The following is a 16,566-nucleotide window of genomic DNA, read 5'->3' on the forward strand; positions in this document are numbered from 1 at the left end:
CCTATGCTTAGCCAAGTAGACCCCTGCAGTTCTGAACGTGCTCCCATTCTGGCTTCTACTCCTTTGTATGTGTTCTTCCCTCTGCATAAAAACCTTCTGCTCCTCCCTACCCCTTGTTCTCTTGGCCAGTTCATAGTCGTTTTACCAGAATGGGCTCAAGTGTCCTCCTCCTCCAGGGAGGCGTCTCCCTGACTCCACAGGCCAAGCAGAGCTGTTCGTCCTCTGCTACACAGCATCGTCCTCGGGCCTATAAGTATCTGCAACATGGCTGGTTCTTTCCACCCTGCTGAACTGTTCCTCTGCTAAACACTGGAGCCTCTTCTAGAGGAACCCGAAGATGAGTTTTCAGCTCTGTGTTAGGAGGTACTCATTGGAGCCAGAAAACGAAGGAAATTGTTCTCTTCCAATCACAACTGTGGAGGAACTCTTTTTTTTTCTCTCTCCTTTCTCTGTGACCAGCATTATACATAGAAAAATGGTCTCAAAGAGCACATGTTTGCTATTTCGATGACTGTAGAAAGTATCAGAGGAAGGCGATTATGTTTGCAAGGGGATGTTGTAGTTTAATCCTGGTTTTGTTCTTTTCAATTTTCCATAATTATGTGTTGCTGTGATTTAGATGAAATTAGCCTAGACAAGTTTTGCTGAAATAAAGGACTGCAGTTGATGCCTTCCTTCCCTGTATATTGGTCCCTCTTCATATTAAATGACCGCTTTCACCAACCTCCACCAGAGGCAAAGTCACACCAACCCCTAAGTGAGCCAAGGTGGAGCGAAAAGGAGAGGAGAGAGAAGGTACTGAGCTTTAGAAAGCTGTAATGCCAGTCCCCTTCTTACAGGGAAAGAGAGATCTGGCTCATTAAACATTAAGTTGGACATGGTGGCTCATGCCTGTAATCCCAGCACTTTGGGAGGCTGAGGCAGGCGGATTACTTGAGGTCAGCAGTTCAAGACCAGACTGGCCAACATGGTGAAACCCCATCTCTACAAAAAATACAAAAAATTAGCCAGGCGTGGTGGCGCATGCCTGTAATCCTAGCTACTCAAGAGGCTGAGGCAAGAGAGTCGCTTGAACCTGGGAGGCAGAGGTTGCAGTGAGCCAAGATTGTGCCACTGCATTCCAGCCTATGTAAGAGAGCGAGACTCTGTCTCAAAAAAATAAAATTAAATATTAATCATTTATGAAACTACATCAAGAAACCTATGCTAAAAAGGAGGATGTGGTTGGACTGGTTCCTTTTTCTCCTCCAGTTTAGAGCTCCCGTGTTTATTAATCCAAGAAGAAGAACAAAGCTAGCTGTAGCCAAACTTGGCAATTTAAACATCTGTCATATCCGTGGTATCTGTTTTTATTTAGTAATATTGTATATTTTTATCCAGCACTGTTCTATTTCACATATGATATAGTACATGTGCAATGTTTTGGATCTTATCTACAGTACAGAACAGAGGGCAATTACTCTAATTTATGGGTGATCCCAATTGTCACTTCCCCCAAACAGCAATGGAATTTTTCAATATCCTCAGAATAAATCCCTCCTCTGGAGCAGTAAACATAATATGACAGTGTGTCAACCATGGATTTGTTTCAAGATTATTTACTTACAATTCAACAACAGTGCTGGCCCATGGAGTGCCCCGTCAGCAAAGGCTGCATTGTTTGAAGTAGCTTGGGGAAACAGCCAGGGTTTCAGAATCCAAAGAATGTAGTTTTCCTAAATACCTCAGGATTATGAGATGCTATAGAACTAATAAATTTGCTCCTTAAAATAGTCCAGAAGGAATCCTTAACCATGGCTACATGTTTGAAAGTTTAAGTTATTAATGGGGAGAGAGAATGCCGTTTTGTCCCTTGGGCTCATATAATGAGTACCATGGGTAACTTTTTTCTCCCTTTCTCCTCTTGGATTATTTTTAAAAGGATAAATTCCAGAGGTGGATAACATTTTAGAAAACAAGGAAACAGTAATGAAATGATGAAATGATGAGAGATGATGTGCAAGAGACCCACGCAATGAGACCTTTCAAGTTGGAAAATGCTTACCTGGTGCTGATTGTTGTTTCTCGGGATGGCGAGTTGGACAGTTTCATCCACCTGTGGATAAACTGGATGGTGCTCTGTAGGTGTAACCAGTAATGTAGTAACACAATGGAATCGAATGTTCTACAACTGGTTTATTGTTTTCATACAGGCGGTAACTGGATCTAACCTATATTTATTAGGTTGGTGCAAAAGTAATTAAAAGTAAAAAAAAAAATGCCATTACTTTTGCGCCAACCTAAAACATCATATTTTAAAAGTTTTAAAGCACTTTCCCATCTGCAATCTAATTTTTCTCACAGTCACTCAGAGAACGAAGTTATGATTATCACCAATTACAAATGAGGAAGTTCAAGCCCAGAAGACTTAGCAACTTGCCTAAGTTCACCTGGAAAATGGGTGGAAGTGTGTGGATGAAAACTCAGGTCTCTTAGTTCAGTGGTCATAACCTCTAGCCTATCCATGATGTATTTAGTTGTGCAAATTCAAATTTTATGAAGCATGCGCAGAGACTTCATCCATAGTAATGAACTTTTTAACTGAGAGCAAGTCTTTCCAGAATAAAAATCCGCTGCTCAGCCCCCATTGCAGCTTCATGTGTCCAGTGGAATGTGAGCAGAAAGGATGAAGACAACTTTTGGTACATGAAAGTCTTGTGCATTCCCCTGTCTTGGCCAAGGTCCCCCTGAGAGTAGAATCTAAAGCTAAAACTTAACTGCAGGTTTATTTGGGAAGTGATCTCAGGGAGCAAGGGTGAGGGATAGAGAGCGTGGCAAGAAAGAGGGCAGGTCAATGCAAGAAAGAGGTACTAAGTTGGCCACTCTTATGGGTGACTGGTGCTCAATCCCACAGGACCTTCTGACAGGAAGACACAAGGGGGAAATATCCACTGATACTAGTCTGCCATTGATCAAGGTGTTAAATCTACACTGCTATGATGTCTGAGATGCCCCAGAACAGAAATTGAGAGGCTTGGGGCATGGGCCAAGGTGAGGTACTAACAGGTTGCAATTGTGCAAACTGGCAAAGTCTGCACAGATCTGATCATCACAGGAGTAGTTAGGTGGGTCTGAGAGGATTTGAAGCCATCTTTAAGAAACTCCCCTTCCTGCTGGGTAAGATGCCTGTGGCAGTAAACCAGCTTAGACCATGTAGACAAGGGCAAACCATCTGGGAGCCCTGGGGCAATAATACTGAAGAATCTTGGCACCCTGGAAATATCTGAGTAGCCATGTGAACTTGAGCTGTACAAGAGAGAAATAAATCTATTTCATTTAAGCAACCCTTATTGTGTAAACTAATAAAAAGTACATCTGATAATCATGAGCTGCAAACATCAAACTGGAGAGACTTGTTTAGACCAGTAAATAAAAATTTTAGATGTTACTAAGCAGCAAAGCCATGGTCCACATGATGAGCACATTGAAAATTTCACCTCTATTTGGCTCAGTCCGTGATTGGCACTGAATTACGGAATTCACTGGATGTTGTTGCCACCCAAACACAACCCCTCCAAATACTTTATAAAATACACACATTCTTAGGCCGGGCACGGTTTCTCATGCCTGTAATCCCAGTACTTTGGGAGACGAAGGTGGGCGGATCACTTGAGGTCAGGAGTTCGAGACCAGCCTGGCCAATATGGTGAAACCCCGTCTCTACTAAAAATACAAAAATTAGCCAGGCGTAGTGGTGGGCACCTGTAATCCCAGCTACTCAGGAGGCTGAGGCAGGAGAATTGCTTGAACCTGGGAGGTGGAGGTTGCAGTGAACTGAGATCGTGCCATTGCACTCCAGCTTGGGCAACAAGAGTGAAACTCCGTCCCCAAAAAACAAATGAATAAATAAATAAAATAAAATATACACGTTCTTGCCTTAGCACACTGTATTTTAAGCTGAAACAATGTAATGATGATAGTTTTTTTACAAATGTGATTGTTTATGTCACTGTATCATACCAGTTATGAAGGAGAATTGATATAGCTTTAGAACACTAAATATACCCCTCACTGAATAATTAAACTTTTGGCTAGTAAGTGACTAAATTTGACAGAGCCTTGAATAGGATATATAAAGGGACTGTGTTAACTGCTTTCCTTCAAAGTGCATGTACTGACTTGAAGAAAAATCTGTGCCACATTATGAAGGAGGAAGTAGGTACAGGGAGTGGGGGATAACTTGACCAAAGTGGCCCAACTCGAAACTGGCAGAGCTGCAGAGCTGGCATTTGAACCTAGGCATGTTTGACTCAAAAGTCCCTGCTTTACTCATTATGCTAAATCTGATTGAAGAAAGTTTTCGCTTTGATATTCTCTGGGACGCTAGAACACCTAAAATAGTTTGCTAAAGGGAGGGCCTTAAAGGAAGAGGACGACGTCAAGATCAGAAGACTTGGCCATGTATGGTGGCTCACCCTGTAATCCCAGCACTTTGGGAGGCTGAGGCAGGAGGATCACTTGGGCCCAAGACTTGAGACCAGCTTGGGCAACATAGTGAGACCCCCATCTCTACAAAAAATAAAAAAGTCAGCTGAGCATGGTGGCACATACCTATAGTCCCAGCTACTTGGGAGGCTTAGGTGGGAGGATCTCTTGAGCCCAGGAGGTCGAGGCTGCAGTGAGCCATGACTGTGCCACTGCACTCCAGCCTGGGCAACAGAGGAAGATTCTGTCTCAAAAATAAATAAATAAAAAGATCAGAAGACCAGTGTTGTTCTCTGTGTGAATAGGAAACAGCTGAGACTGTCTGACCTCAGGCGCTTCCTTGATAAAATGGGAATAATACAACTTACCTCACAGGCTTTTGGAGATGTTAAATGAGTGTATGTGTATATAGAAGTGCTTTATAAACCATAAAGTACTACATTTACTTACTGTGGGCCATGCACAGTATTAAAGCACTTTACATGGATAATCTCCTTTAATCACCACTACAACCCTATGAGCTAATTATTCTTCTGTTTGTTGTATAGGAATTTGAAGTTCAGCTTGCCTGTGGCCAACTAGTAGAAGGAGGAGGCTGGCGTTCAAAGGCAGCCACAAAGGGCTTATGGACCCACACTCAAGCCCCCCATCACACTGCTGCCCTGTACACGTGATCATATGGCCACCACCTACATATTTACGTACCACCTACATAATGTGGACAACCCTTCTCAGATTCAAATGGACACTATAGCTGCAACATTCCTGCCTTCTCCTCACTGGAGTATTAACAGGCTCTGGCAGAAGTGGAATGATGAGAATCAGAGGACAGACATCTCTCTGGGAGCTGCTTTTTCCTAAGACCAGGGATAAAATTTCTGAACACATTCTTAATTTTATCCTATTTATCTAGACATTAATCCTAGTCTAATAAATTCCTGAAGTGCCCTCATGCTAAATTTAAACTTATTTATTTTTGTGTATTATAATTCATCCTTAATGAATCGGGAATTCTAAGGTAACTTTATCTTAAATAGTACCTAAGCATAAAATATATAGATTATGTTTTAGTCTCTAAAATTTGACTGTGTTGGGAGATTAAGATGTTTACAGTTCTAAGCTAGGTACGGTGGCTCAGGCCTGAAATCTCAGCACTTTGGGAGGCTGAGATGACAGGATCACTGGAGGCCAGGAGTTGGAGACCAGCCTGGGCAACAGAGCAAAACCTCATCTCTATAAATATTTTTAAAAAATAACTAGCTGAGGCCGGGCGAGGTGGCCCATGCCTGTAATCCCAGCACTTTGGGAGGTTGAGGTGGGCAAATCGGTTGAGGTCGGGAGTTCAAGACCAGCCTGACGAACATGGTGAAACCCCATCTCTATTAAAAATACAAAAATTAGGCCGGGCGCGGTGGCTCACGCTTGTAATCCCAGCACTTTGGGAGGCTGAGGCGGGCGGATCACGAGGTCAGGAGATCGAGATCACGGTGAAACCCCGTCTCTACTAAAAATACAAAAAATTAGCCGGGCGTGGTGGCGGGTGCCTGTAGTCCCAGCTACTCGGAGAGGCTGAGGCAGGAGAATGGCGTGGACCCGGGAGGCGGAGCTTGCAGTGAGCCGAGATTGTGCCACTGCACTCCAGCCTGGGCGACAGAGAGAGACTCCGTTTCAAAAAAAAAAAAAAAAAAAAAAAAAAAAAATACAAAAATTAGCCAGGAATGGTGGTAGGCGCCTGTAATCCCAGCTACTTGGCAGGCTGAGGCAGGAGAATCGCTTGAACCTGGGAGGTGGAGGTTGCAGTGACCCATGATTGCGCCATTGCACTCCAGCCTGGGTGACAAGAGCAAAACTCTGTCTCAAAATAAAAATAAAAGTAAAAATGATTAGCTGGGCATGATGGCATGTGCCTATAGTCCCAGCTACTCAGGAGGCTGAAGCGGGAGGATCGTTTGAGTCCAGATAGTCAAGGCTGCAGTGAGCCCTGACTGTGTCACCAAACTCTAGCCTGGGTGACAGAGTGAGACCCTGTCTCTAAAAATATATAAATAAATATTTTAAAAAGATGCTCACAGTTTTAAAGCAGAAAGAGAGGCTAAGAATGTCTACCACTTTCATAGGATTCACTAAATACTCATGATTTTGAGTTCATGAAGACACTTTTGTTGTGAGATATGTATCCCCCCTTTTTAGTCCAGCTTGGTAGATGAGTTTGATGCATGAGTTTACATTTGAGAGTGAGTTTGCCTCCTCTTCCCCCCTTGCCTTATTCTCATATGTTATCTGTAAAATATTCTTTTTCAATGTGCCTATATGAAATCTGTTCTTAGAGGCTGTGGGAGCTTTAAGATTAACTATGGACTCAATAGTAATGCAATGGGATCTGAGATCACCCTGGCAGGCAAACACTTTGCATGAGGTGTAATTGAAAACACTAGTACAACTAAATAACCCAGTTTCCATTCTAAGCTTAGTCCCCTGCACGGCATTCAAGGCGAGAGAAGCCCTGACCAGTGCCACGTGAAAAAAAGTAAAAGAACATGGATTTCAGATAAGAATGATCCAGAAATCAAAGGAATTTGGGAAGGACTTTGTAGATGCAAAGGAGCAAATGCAGAACATGAAGAAAACTAAGAGGGCCTCAGTTCGGGTGGTGAACCCACTGAGCTTCAAAAGATGTTTAAGCAGCATCTAAATGAAAAACCTCCCTGGGCGTGGTCAGTTGCCCACTCAAAAGGATGAGGGAGACATCATCCTCCTGCCTAATTGCACCCCCCACTTTCCTACTTAGAGCTTAGCAGGAGGGGGCTGTAATATGATTACTTGTTGAGAAAGGGATTTCTAGTTGCTGCTTCAGAGGAGACTGAAATGACCTATTGCTTTCCTTTGATGTTTTGTTTGCTGACACAACTGCTGGACTTTGAAATGCAGTAGAACTCTAATTTAGTTCAGAAGCTTGTTTTTAAACATATATTTCAGTCAGAGAACTGATTTTTATCTAAAATCCACTTCTCAGAATTTTTAAAAATGCAAGTCTTTTCTTCACAAGAGGCATGTCTCCTCTCCCATCTCATCACTTTCATTTGGCTTCTCCAATTCCCTCTGAGCTGGGAGCAGACTTCTGGAAACAAGACTGCTGTGGAGTGCATGGAAGAGAGTCCTAGCCCCCAGCTGTTCTGTTCCCTCACTGTGCCATGTACTGAACCTCATGGATGGCCTCTAAGACTGGACCTAGATCAGCCTTGCTGCCAATTCTAGAGGCCTGCTAAGCCCAAAGAGTTCCCAGTAGAAAGGACACAAGGACATGGCAGGCAGAGTGGGCTTCTCTCCTTCCAAGCTGGTTTGGGGAGAAAAATCAAACAGGTTAATTGCTACATCTTCATTAGTTGACTTTCCCCTGTGGGCTGGTCCTGTAGTATGGCCTAACCTTTAGTAAAGATAGTTATGCTAAAGGAACTAGGCACAGATGGGCTTTAGGCTAGAATTCCATCTTCCCTCTGTCTCTGTCCTTTTCTCTGAGAATTGTCCTTACTGCTTGAACCTCAGCAGAAGAGGTGGCCACTGCAAGGGCTGGGTGGATAATGTGCACCCTATAGGCCAAGTTCTGCTTCATCTGTGTTCTCGGACCTGCACAGTTTTCCTTTCTTTCTTTTTTTTAAAATTTGAATGTCAGTGTCTTAAAAAGGGCACAAACTCTCCAGGTCACTGTTAATCCCTAAATCCACCCTTCCCAGGCAGCCCACTTGGCTCATTCTGTGTTACCTAACACCACTGTGGGCTTCTGACCTTTCAACCTCTGGTGAGTGAAAAATTCTCAGTTAACAGCCTCAGAGCCAGCTTTAGATCCTGACTTTCCAGGGCCCTTGGAGAATAAAAGGTGGATCAAAGAGTAACCAATAGCTCAGTCTATGAGCTATTGGTTTAAAACGAGATTTAAAAATCCAATGAAGCCACTCCTTAGTCTCCTGGTTCTGCATTTTCTGTTGGATGCCTGCACCTGGTGGGTGCTCTGAAGACCACTTACAGGGTGGGACAACTGCCGAATTGCAAACCCCATGAGGTTCTGCTTGGCGTTTATGTCAACATAGATCTTGTCTTTTCTCAGCCTGTTTCCATCAAAGCAATGCTTAATTGGGGGCTGATCTGGGCTCTGGGAAAGAAGGGGAGAGGGCAGTCATTCTTTCACTGGATGCATTTAATTTTACTCCACCTAACAAGTTCAAAATGCCCTGGAGTTTCATTCTTCCTTCCCTTCCTCCTCACACTTTTCCATCCTTTCCCTTCTTTGACTCCCAAACCCAAATGGGGTATAAGTGGAGCAGATAGGAGTTGGGTAGGGGTGAGAAACATTGTAGATCTTTATTTTATTCACCTCAAGCCCCACATTAAATCCCACATCCGTGTTTGCTAAAACATATAAGGTTCTGTAACCCCTGGTCGTGTCCTTGGAGACCATTTAAAGTCATAAAACAAGCAATGTGTACTTTTTTGGAATGGTCAGTCACTTAAAACTATCATAGAACCAGCAAATGCACTATGAAACAGAAAGCAACATTCACTTTTTAAAAAGCTAAAACACAGGATTATAAAGACATTTGATGCTTTTTGCAGGTTTCTTCCAAATATTTCCCTGTATCTCAGGGGATAGCTTTCAACTCTCCTTTGCTATTAGGAATATTTGGGTGAAAGTTTGAGAAACCGTGTGAAATTCTGGCAAATCTTTTTAGAAAAGTCTGCTTTTGTATCTGAGAGGAGTATTTTCTTATTTCTGGTGTTCATGGAATAAGGAATCATGTAGCCCTTGGCTGGACACTTAAATGTGTTCCTGGACTTGCCAAAAAGACTTGGGTTGAGTCACTGGACTTAACTTCAAATTCCCATTCGGAGACCACTGGGACTATAAAACCTTTTGCTGCTGAGTCCATTTCTTGTAACCGGCTCCACGTATTTAAGAATAAATAATTCAGCTCTGTTAGTGATGGTTTTGGGATCCCTCTCCACAGCCCCAGCACAGTTATCCTGGTTTGTAGGAGCAGCATCCAGCATTCACATTTTCTCTGTTCTGCATTTGTTGGAAAGTAAATAAGCAGCAGTAAAGAAGCTGTATTATGCATGTTTTCTGCCTTGGGTGGCACCTGGAATTTGCTGAATTTGCTGAGTGCAACTTAAAGTTTAAAAGGCTCCTGAGCCGCACCTTTTTCATGCCATGCAAGTCAAATGGAAAACCAAATAATCAGCATAAGCAAGCTGGTGAGTCCTTTCTCTCGGTCTCAACTGACTCCAACCCTGTTGTGGAATTCCAGTGCTTCTTTTCTCCCCTCTTCCAGCTGTTAAGTCTCCATGACTGGACTTAAACAACCATCTTCTCTCCCCCTCTCAGAGAATCAGTCACTGATTTTGCATAATACTTAGGACATTGTAGTACAAAAAAAAAAAATTGAGGGTCCCCAAAAACCCAAAAACAAACAGAAACCCACTCATCTCCATTGATTTTCTAGGATGTCTCGTTTACTTTATGTCAGTCTCACTAGAACTTAAAAATTACTTTTAAAGTAATAAAGCTGATTTTCACATGCCTTGTATAGACTTTCACTAATGCCAAGCAAAGGCATTTTGCCCAGATTGCTTTCCCCAGCTCATATACAGAGTTGAAAGCAGGGAATGGGGTGAAGTGGAATGGAAGAAGAACAGATGTAAATACTAAGCATATTGCAGGTTCAGTGACTCGCCCCAGAATGGGACCCTGTCTTAGATCCTACAAATTCCTGTTCAATCCTCCTAGGCAAGATGCTTAATTATTGTTATGTGTAGGGAAGAAAATCGTTAGCGGCAGAAGGTATCCGAGTCACATGGCATCAAAATGTATCACTAGTAGTGAATATCCAAGTTACCGTCAGAGAATCCGTATGGGTCTGCAGCAACCTCAATTCTTACATCCTCAGAAGAATTCAACTCAGGGTCATACGGCAGAAAAAGAGACTGAGGCAAGTTTCAGAGCGTTTATTAAAACGCTTTAGAGCAGGAACATAAGGCAAGTGATACTGGAGACAGAAATTATTTTAAGCAGATAATGAGGGCAAAAGAGTCCTCGGCAGAACTTCCCTTCTAACAAAGAACAGCCCAAGAAATCACTTCTAACAAAGAGCAGCTTGGGAGATTGGGCTGCAACCATAGATAAGGAAGCTGGAAACTTACACGAGGGGATGCCAGCAGCTGCACAGTTAGAAAGAGGTACCTGGGGCCAGGAATGTCCACCATAGGGTCTCCACCTCCCCTCTATTTTTAGCACATGCCCAGTAAGAAAGAAATAAGTGGCCGGGCACGGTGGTTCATGCCTGTAATCCCAGCACTTTGGGAGGCTGAGGCAGGTGGATCACAAGGTCAGGAGTTCGAGACCAGCCTGACCAACATAGTGAAACCCCGTCTCCACTAAAAATACAAAAATTAGCCGGGCGTGGTGGCGCACGCCTATAATCCCAGCTACTTAGGAGGCTGAAGCAGGAGAATCGCTTGAACCTGGGAGGTGGAGGTTGCAGTGAACCCAGATCTCACCACTGCACTCCAGGCTGGGTGACAGAGTGAGACTCCTTCTCAAAAAAAGAAAGAAGAAAGAAAGAAAGAAAGCAAGAAAGAAAGAAAGAGAGAGAGAGAGAAAGAAAGAAGCAACATAGAGTAGCTACCCACCTGCATAATAAAAGATTGGGGTGGGGGCTGCCATAGATTCGTGCCCTATGAAGATGGCACACCTGGTCCTAACCAGTTTTTCATGCCCTATGTAGATCAGACACCGCCTCCCCACTAGCTCATCTATAAAACCCCCTGCATTTAACCAAGGATCGGCAACTTATTTTTTTGGGACCCTTCTCTAGGGCAGAGAGCTATTCTCTTTCTTTCACCTATTAAAATTCAGCTCTAAACCTCACCCTTTGTGTGTTTCCACATCCTTTACCTCCGTGGCTGTGAGACCGAGAACCTTGGGTGTCACCCCAGACAACAAGGCCACTTCACAAGTACACCTGGAAGAGAGCCAAGTGGACACCCTGGAGGTCAAGTGCCCCGTTTGATCTTGAACCTAGGATTTTATATGCTGGCCTACTTCCCTCATCTTGTGCCCCTTTCCCTCATTCTTCCCTTAAGGTGAACCGCCCACATGCATAATGCCCTGCTTGTGATTGGGAGGTGAGCATGGGCAGTGTGTTTAAGTTGTATGCATGCTTACCTGAGGCTTTCTTCCCTTTTCCAGTGGAACCCGCCTAGTAGGTCATACGCTGCCATTTTGTCTCTTAATGCGCATGCTCAAGCCCACTGGCCCAATTCCTGAGATCTTATTGGAAGCTGCCAACTACCAATTTCAAGTGTATTCATCTATTGGGAAACTGCCTCTCCCTGTTGTGGCCATGATCAATGATCATTTTAGAGAGGCAGTGTGACAACTGCCAAACCATCCCCTGATCATCACCTGACATTCCTGGCGGGCTGGAAGGGGAGCCCTTCTCTGCCCCGCTCATGCTTGACTAGCTACCTACTGTAACAAAATCAGTATCATGTCTTCCCAGTGATTCTATATTTTGGTAATATAGAATCAACTTGTGGAGAAGGCAGCATGATGTAGTGAACAAAGCTTCAGCAGGCCAGGATTTAAATCCCAGAGCCACCATTTATTGGCCATGTTCCATTAGATATGTGTTACAGGCCTCTCCTGGGCCTCATTTTTTTCATCTGCAAAATAGGAAATGATGGCAAGGATCAAATAAGATGACAACTATAAGAAGTAAGCCCAAAGCTAGGCACACATTAAATGTGTTTCCCTTCCCTTCTTAAGTCAGAGTTTGGACTCTGAACATAATGTAACTTCCCACCAAGAGCTGACTGTGACTATGGGCACTGTTTCTATGAAGGGAGCTCTTGGTGGCCCTTTGTTGTAACTGTTGATTGCACACATCTGGAAACCATGACAACCGTTTTACTTTGAGTTCAGCTTGGCCCAAATGTAGCTCTATATAAGGCAGCTTCTATACTTGTTTTTCCCAACACGTCATAGCTTGGCTTGAATTTGGGCAGAGGGGTGGGTGCCAAAGGAAATGCACAATGTCTGGGAAAAATTCGTATTCTACTAACAATTACCCAGATCTGTATGGCCCCACTAGGGCACTGTTCCTGGAGCTTTTGTGTACATTCTCCCACTGAAAATGCAGTAGGAAGCTTTATGATGATGCCCACTTTGCAGGTGTTTCGATGACTCTGGGTGGTTTAAGTGACTTTCCAAGGTCACGGAGATAATAAGGCATAGACTTGGGATAAGATCCCAGGCTTCTGACATGGAAGAAAGCAGGTCACAAGGATTTGCGGTGTTAGAAGAACAGTGGCTATAGCCTCTGCCTTCCAAAGTGTACCTTGAGTTGACACTGTCCACAACAAGTACTGGAAGGCAGGAGAGGGGAGGTCCTATGTAAATTTCCCTGGCCTTTAGAAGAAACCCTGTGTCCAGGCTCTCTGTCAACTAAGTCACGTATCATTTAATCTTTTGGGGTTTTCGCTTGTTGTATTCAGAAGGTATTTTAGGACCAACATTAATTGTCATGCATTCATTCAACGAATATTTATTAACCTACTTACTATCAAGCACTGTTTTATTTTGTTGTTGTTTGTTTTTTTTTGGGACAGAATCTCACTCTGTTGCCTAGGCTGGAGTGCAGTGGCACAATATCTGCTCACTGCAACCTCCACCTCCTGGGTTCAAGCGATTCCCGTGCCTCATACTCCCAAGTAGCTGGGATTACAGTTGTGTGCGGCAACTCTCGGCTAATTTTTATATTTTTCGTAGAGACGGGGTTTCACCATGTTGGCCAGGCTGGTCTTGAACTCCTGAACTCAGGTGATCCGCCTGCCTTGGCCTCCCAAATTACTGGGATTACAGGTGTGACCCACTGCGCCTGGCCGTTAAAACTCTTTAACACAAACTCCTCAAAGTGCCATCTTTTGGGCGGGGCGCGGTGGCTTACGCCTGTAATCCCAGCACTTTGGGAGGCCGAGGCGGGCGGATCACGAGGTCAGGAGATCAAGACCATCCTGGCCAACTTGGTGAAACCCTGTCTCTACTAAAAATACAAAAATTAGCCGGGCATGACGGCACATGCCTCTAGTCCCAGCTACTTGGGAGGCTGAGGCAGGAGAATAGCTTGAACCCAGGAGGCAGAGCTTGCAGTGAGCCGAGATTGCACCACTGCACTCCAGCCTGGGCGACAGAGAGAGACTCCGTCTCAAAAAAAAAAAAAAAGTGCCATCTTTTGTAACCCTCATAGGTTACAAAATGCACTAATATATTAATAGGTTGAGATTTGCTTGCGGAGGGCGGCGGGGCTGGGAGAGAATGCTAAAATATAAGTCAGCTTTCTTTTCTGTAACTATTTAAAGGAATACAAAGTAATTCTACGGGCAATTCCTTGGTGGGCTTATTTGGTAATTTTTTTTTTCTTTTCCATTTTCCTCTTGCTCTTTGGTTTGTAGGAGAACCCCTTTATTCCCAGGAGAAGGTTTTGAGTCCCAACATGTCCTGCATCATCTCCTGTGCCCACTGCCAAAGGACGGCAACCAGAGCATGGGTTTCAACACAGCTTTGATTGGATGATAAGCAAGGAGAGTAATATGCTGCTAGGGGGTTAGAGAAAAAAAAAAATACTAGAATACCAGAATGTAGTATTTCAACTTCCCTCCCTCCAAATCAAAAGCCTGGTGAATGAAATTATGACGATTACTCAAGTGCAATTACACTGAGTATGTAAAATGGAAACACTGAAAGTAAATCATACATTTGGATATTACATTTCATATTTGAGAACATGCCAGAAACATTGTATTATTGTTGAGTGTAATGTCAGGAGACAAACTTCTATAAATTTTATACATAAATTTTTCCATTTTCTCTGTTTCCCATTTATGTCAAGTTGAACACATGGTATGACTTTTAATATTCTCTCTTCCTTCTCCTTCCCCACATTGAATGTCAAGTGATCACACTCAATCTTGATTATCCTAAATTTACCCTTAGGATCTGTCACCCCATTGGGTGTTGCCGCCAGAACAAGAGGATTTTTAAATTAGTATAAAAAGGAAAGGCCAGGCTTGGTAGCTCATGCCTGTAATTCCAGCACTTTGGGAGGTTGGGGTGGGAAGATCCCTTGATTCCAGGAGTTTCGGACCAGCCTGGGCAACATGGTGAGACTTTGTCTCTACAAAAAAAAAAAAAAAAATTTTTAATTTAGCTGGGTGTGGTGGCATGCCCTATAGTCTCAGCTACTATGGAGGCTGAGGTGGGAGGATCACTTGATCCTGGAAGGTGGAGGCTGCAGTAAGCTGAGTGGCACCAGTGCACTCCTGTCAAAAGAGAGAGGAGAAAGAGAGAGAGAGAGAGAGAGAGAGGAAGAGTCTCTAAATAAACCTATAAAACTGGGGTCTTACAGATGCTAGCAAATATCTTGGAAAGAGCTGTCAGCGCCAGTCGATTACAGAAGACAAATGTGGCTACAGGCTGTTCTTGCCAGCTCAGGCGTCAACTCGTGAAAACCGGTTAATAACGTGAGGGAACTGCGGATTCTGGCCTAAGCAAGATCTCGCAGATGTGGGGGCGTAGGAAGAGGTTCCTCAGGCCGGCTCCAACCCCCAACGGGCTTGGGGGTTGGCAGTGAAAGAGGGGTGGCCTCGCGCCGCGCCAGCGGGGGGCGCCCGAGCGAGAGCGCGGGGCGGTGCCGTTGGGATCACAGCCAGGGCGGGAGGATGGCTTCCAGCTTCAAGAAGCCCAGCGCTGCCTCCACCAGCCAAAAGAGAAAGGTGGCACCTAAGCCCGAGCTCACTGAAGATCAGAAGCAAGAAGTTCGGGAAGCGTTTGACCTCTTCGACGTGGACGGAAGCGGGACCATCGACGTGAAGGAGCTGAAGGTGGCCATGAGAGCGCTGGGCTTCGAACCCAGGAAGGAAGAGATGAAGAAAATGATCTCCGAGATGGACAAGGAAGGCACGGGGAAGATCAGCTTCAATGACTTCCTGGCCGTGATGACTCAGAAGATGTCCGAGAAGGACACCAAAGAAGACATCCTGAAGGCCTTCAGGCTCTTTGATGACGATGAGACCGGGAAGATCTCGTACAAAAACCTGAAGCGTGTGGCCAACGAGCTGGGGGAAAACCTCACGGATGAGGAGCTGCAGGAGATGATCGACGAAGCTGATCGGGACGGGGACGGCGAAGTGAATGAGGAGGAGTTCCTTCGGATGATGAGGAAGACCAACCTTTACTAAGTCGGTTCAGAAGCTAAAGTGACACTCTGGGTTCCCGGCTTCCATTTTGTGAAACCTTAGAGGACAGCGGCTGCCTGTCCCTTCTTCACCCCCTCACCCGCATAATTTGTCTAGATCTATTTCCATATCTCTAGTTCAATAATAGAATTTGAAAGATGCTTGTAATGTGATTTTTGGGTTTTAATTCTCAAGAGCCAACCTGGAGCACATGAGGTTAAACAAAGGGCCCTGAAGTTTGAGTGAACCCTCCATTTGCCCTGTGCTGAACTTGCAGAGACATCCATTGATCTGGAGGCAGGACAGCTTCTGGGACACACAAAAATGTGGTTCCCTTTGTCACTTCTTTGGTGGTCTTATCTTGCTTCATATATCATTCCTTAAATTCCGGTCATTGTTCCAGCATAATGAGATGAAATCTGCCAGTAGACTTGCCTAGCCTGTCCACTTAGCTGAATACCAGTTTGAAGGAAAACAGGGTGGCCACTTACAAACTTACTGAGCTCAGGACAGATAATCTTATAAAGAATAGGCTTGCTTGGGTGGTAGCATGTTGTGCAATTTAGACTATTCACTGGCTTCATACATGCAAATGATTCTTCATTTGTGTGTAAATTGTCCACCAATTCTTCGTTTGTGTGTAAATTGTCCACCAGGGGTTTATCTAGGGCTAGTATGTATACCTCGGCTACAGAATAAAAATAAAATCTAATACTGGCCCAAGCAAAGTATAATTTGCTCAAGAGGTTACGCTAACAAATGATTTTGAGTAAATATTTACAAATGTAGGACCTTAGTTTAGGAAATTGTAACAAA

General features: G+C 44.2%; 1 protein-coding gene and 1 long non-coding RNA gene across 2 annotated transcripts; one reads left to right on the forward strand and one right to left on the reverse strand.

The window, feature by feature from the left end:
* Window positions 1–14,267: 14,267 nt before the first annotated feature.
* LOC129489674 (uncharacterized) lies at window positions 14,268–15,153 on the reverse strand. The gene is made up of 2 exons (XR_008660070.2): window positions 14,920–15,153; window positions 14,268–14,690 (listed from the first exon to the last, which is right to left on the reverse strand). It is a non-coding gene; the product is annotated as an uncharacterized lncRNA (long non-coding RNA).
* A 26-nt stretch (window positions 15,154–15,179) lies between these two features.
* On the forward strand, window positions 15,180–15,918 carry CETN1 (centrin 1). The gene has a single exon (XM_055292626.2). It carries the CDS (start codon window positions 15,235–15,237, stop codon window positions 15,751–15,753), a length of 519 nt encoding a protein of 172 aa, XP_055148601.1. The 5' UTR covers window positions 15,180–15,234; the 3' UTR covers window positions 15,754–15,918.
* The last annotated feature ends 648 nt before the right edge of the window (window positions 15,919–16,566 follow it).

Source organism: Symphalangus syndactylus, chromosome 1 (assembly GCF_028878055.3).
Source record: "Symphalangus syndactylus isolate Jambi chromosome 1, NHGRI_mSymSyn1-v2.1_pri, whole genome shotgun sequence".
In the NCBI taxonomy this organism is placed as follows: Eukaryota; Metazoa; Chordata; class Mammalia; order Primates; family Hylobatidae; genus Symphalangus; species Symphalangus syndactylus.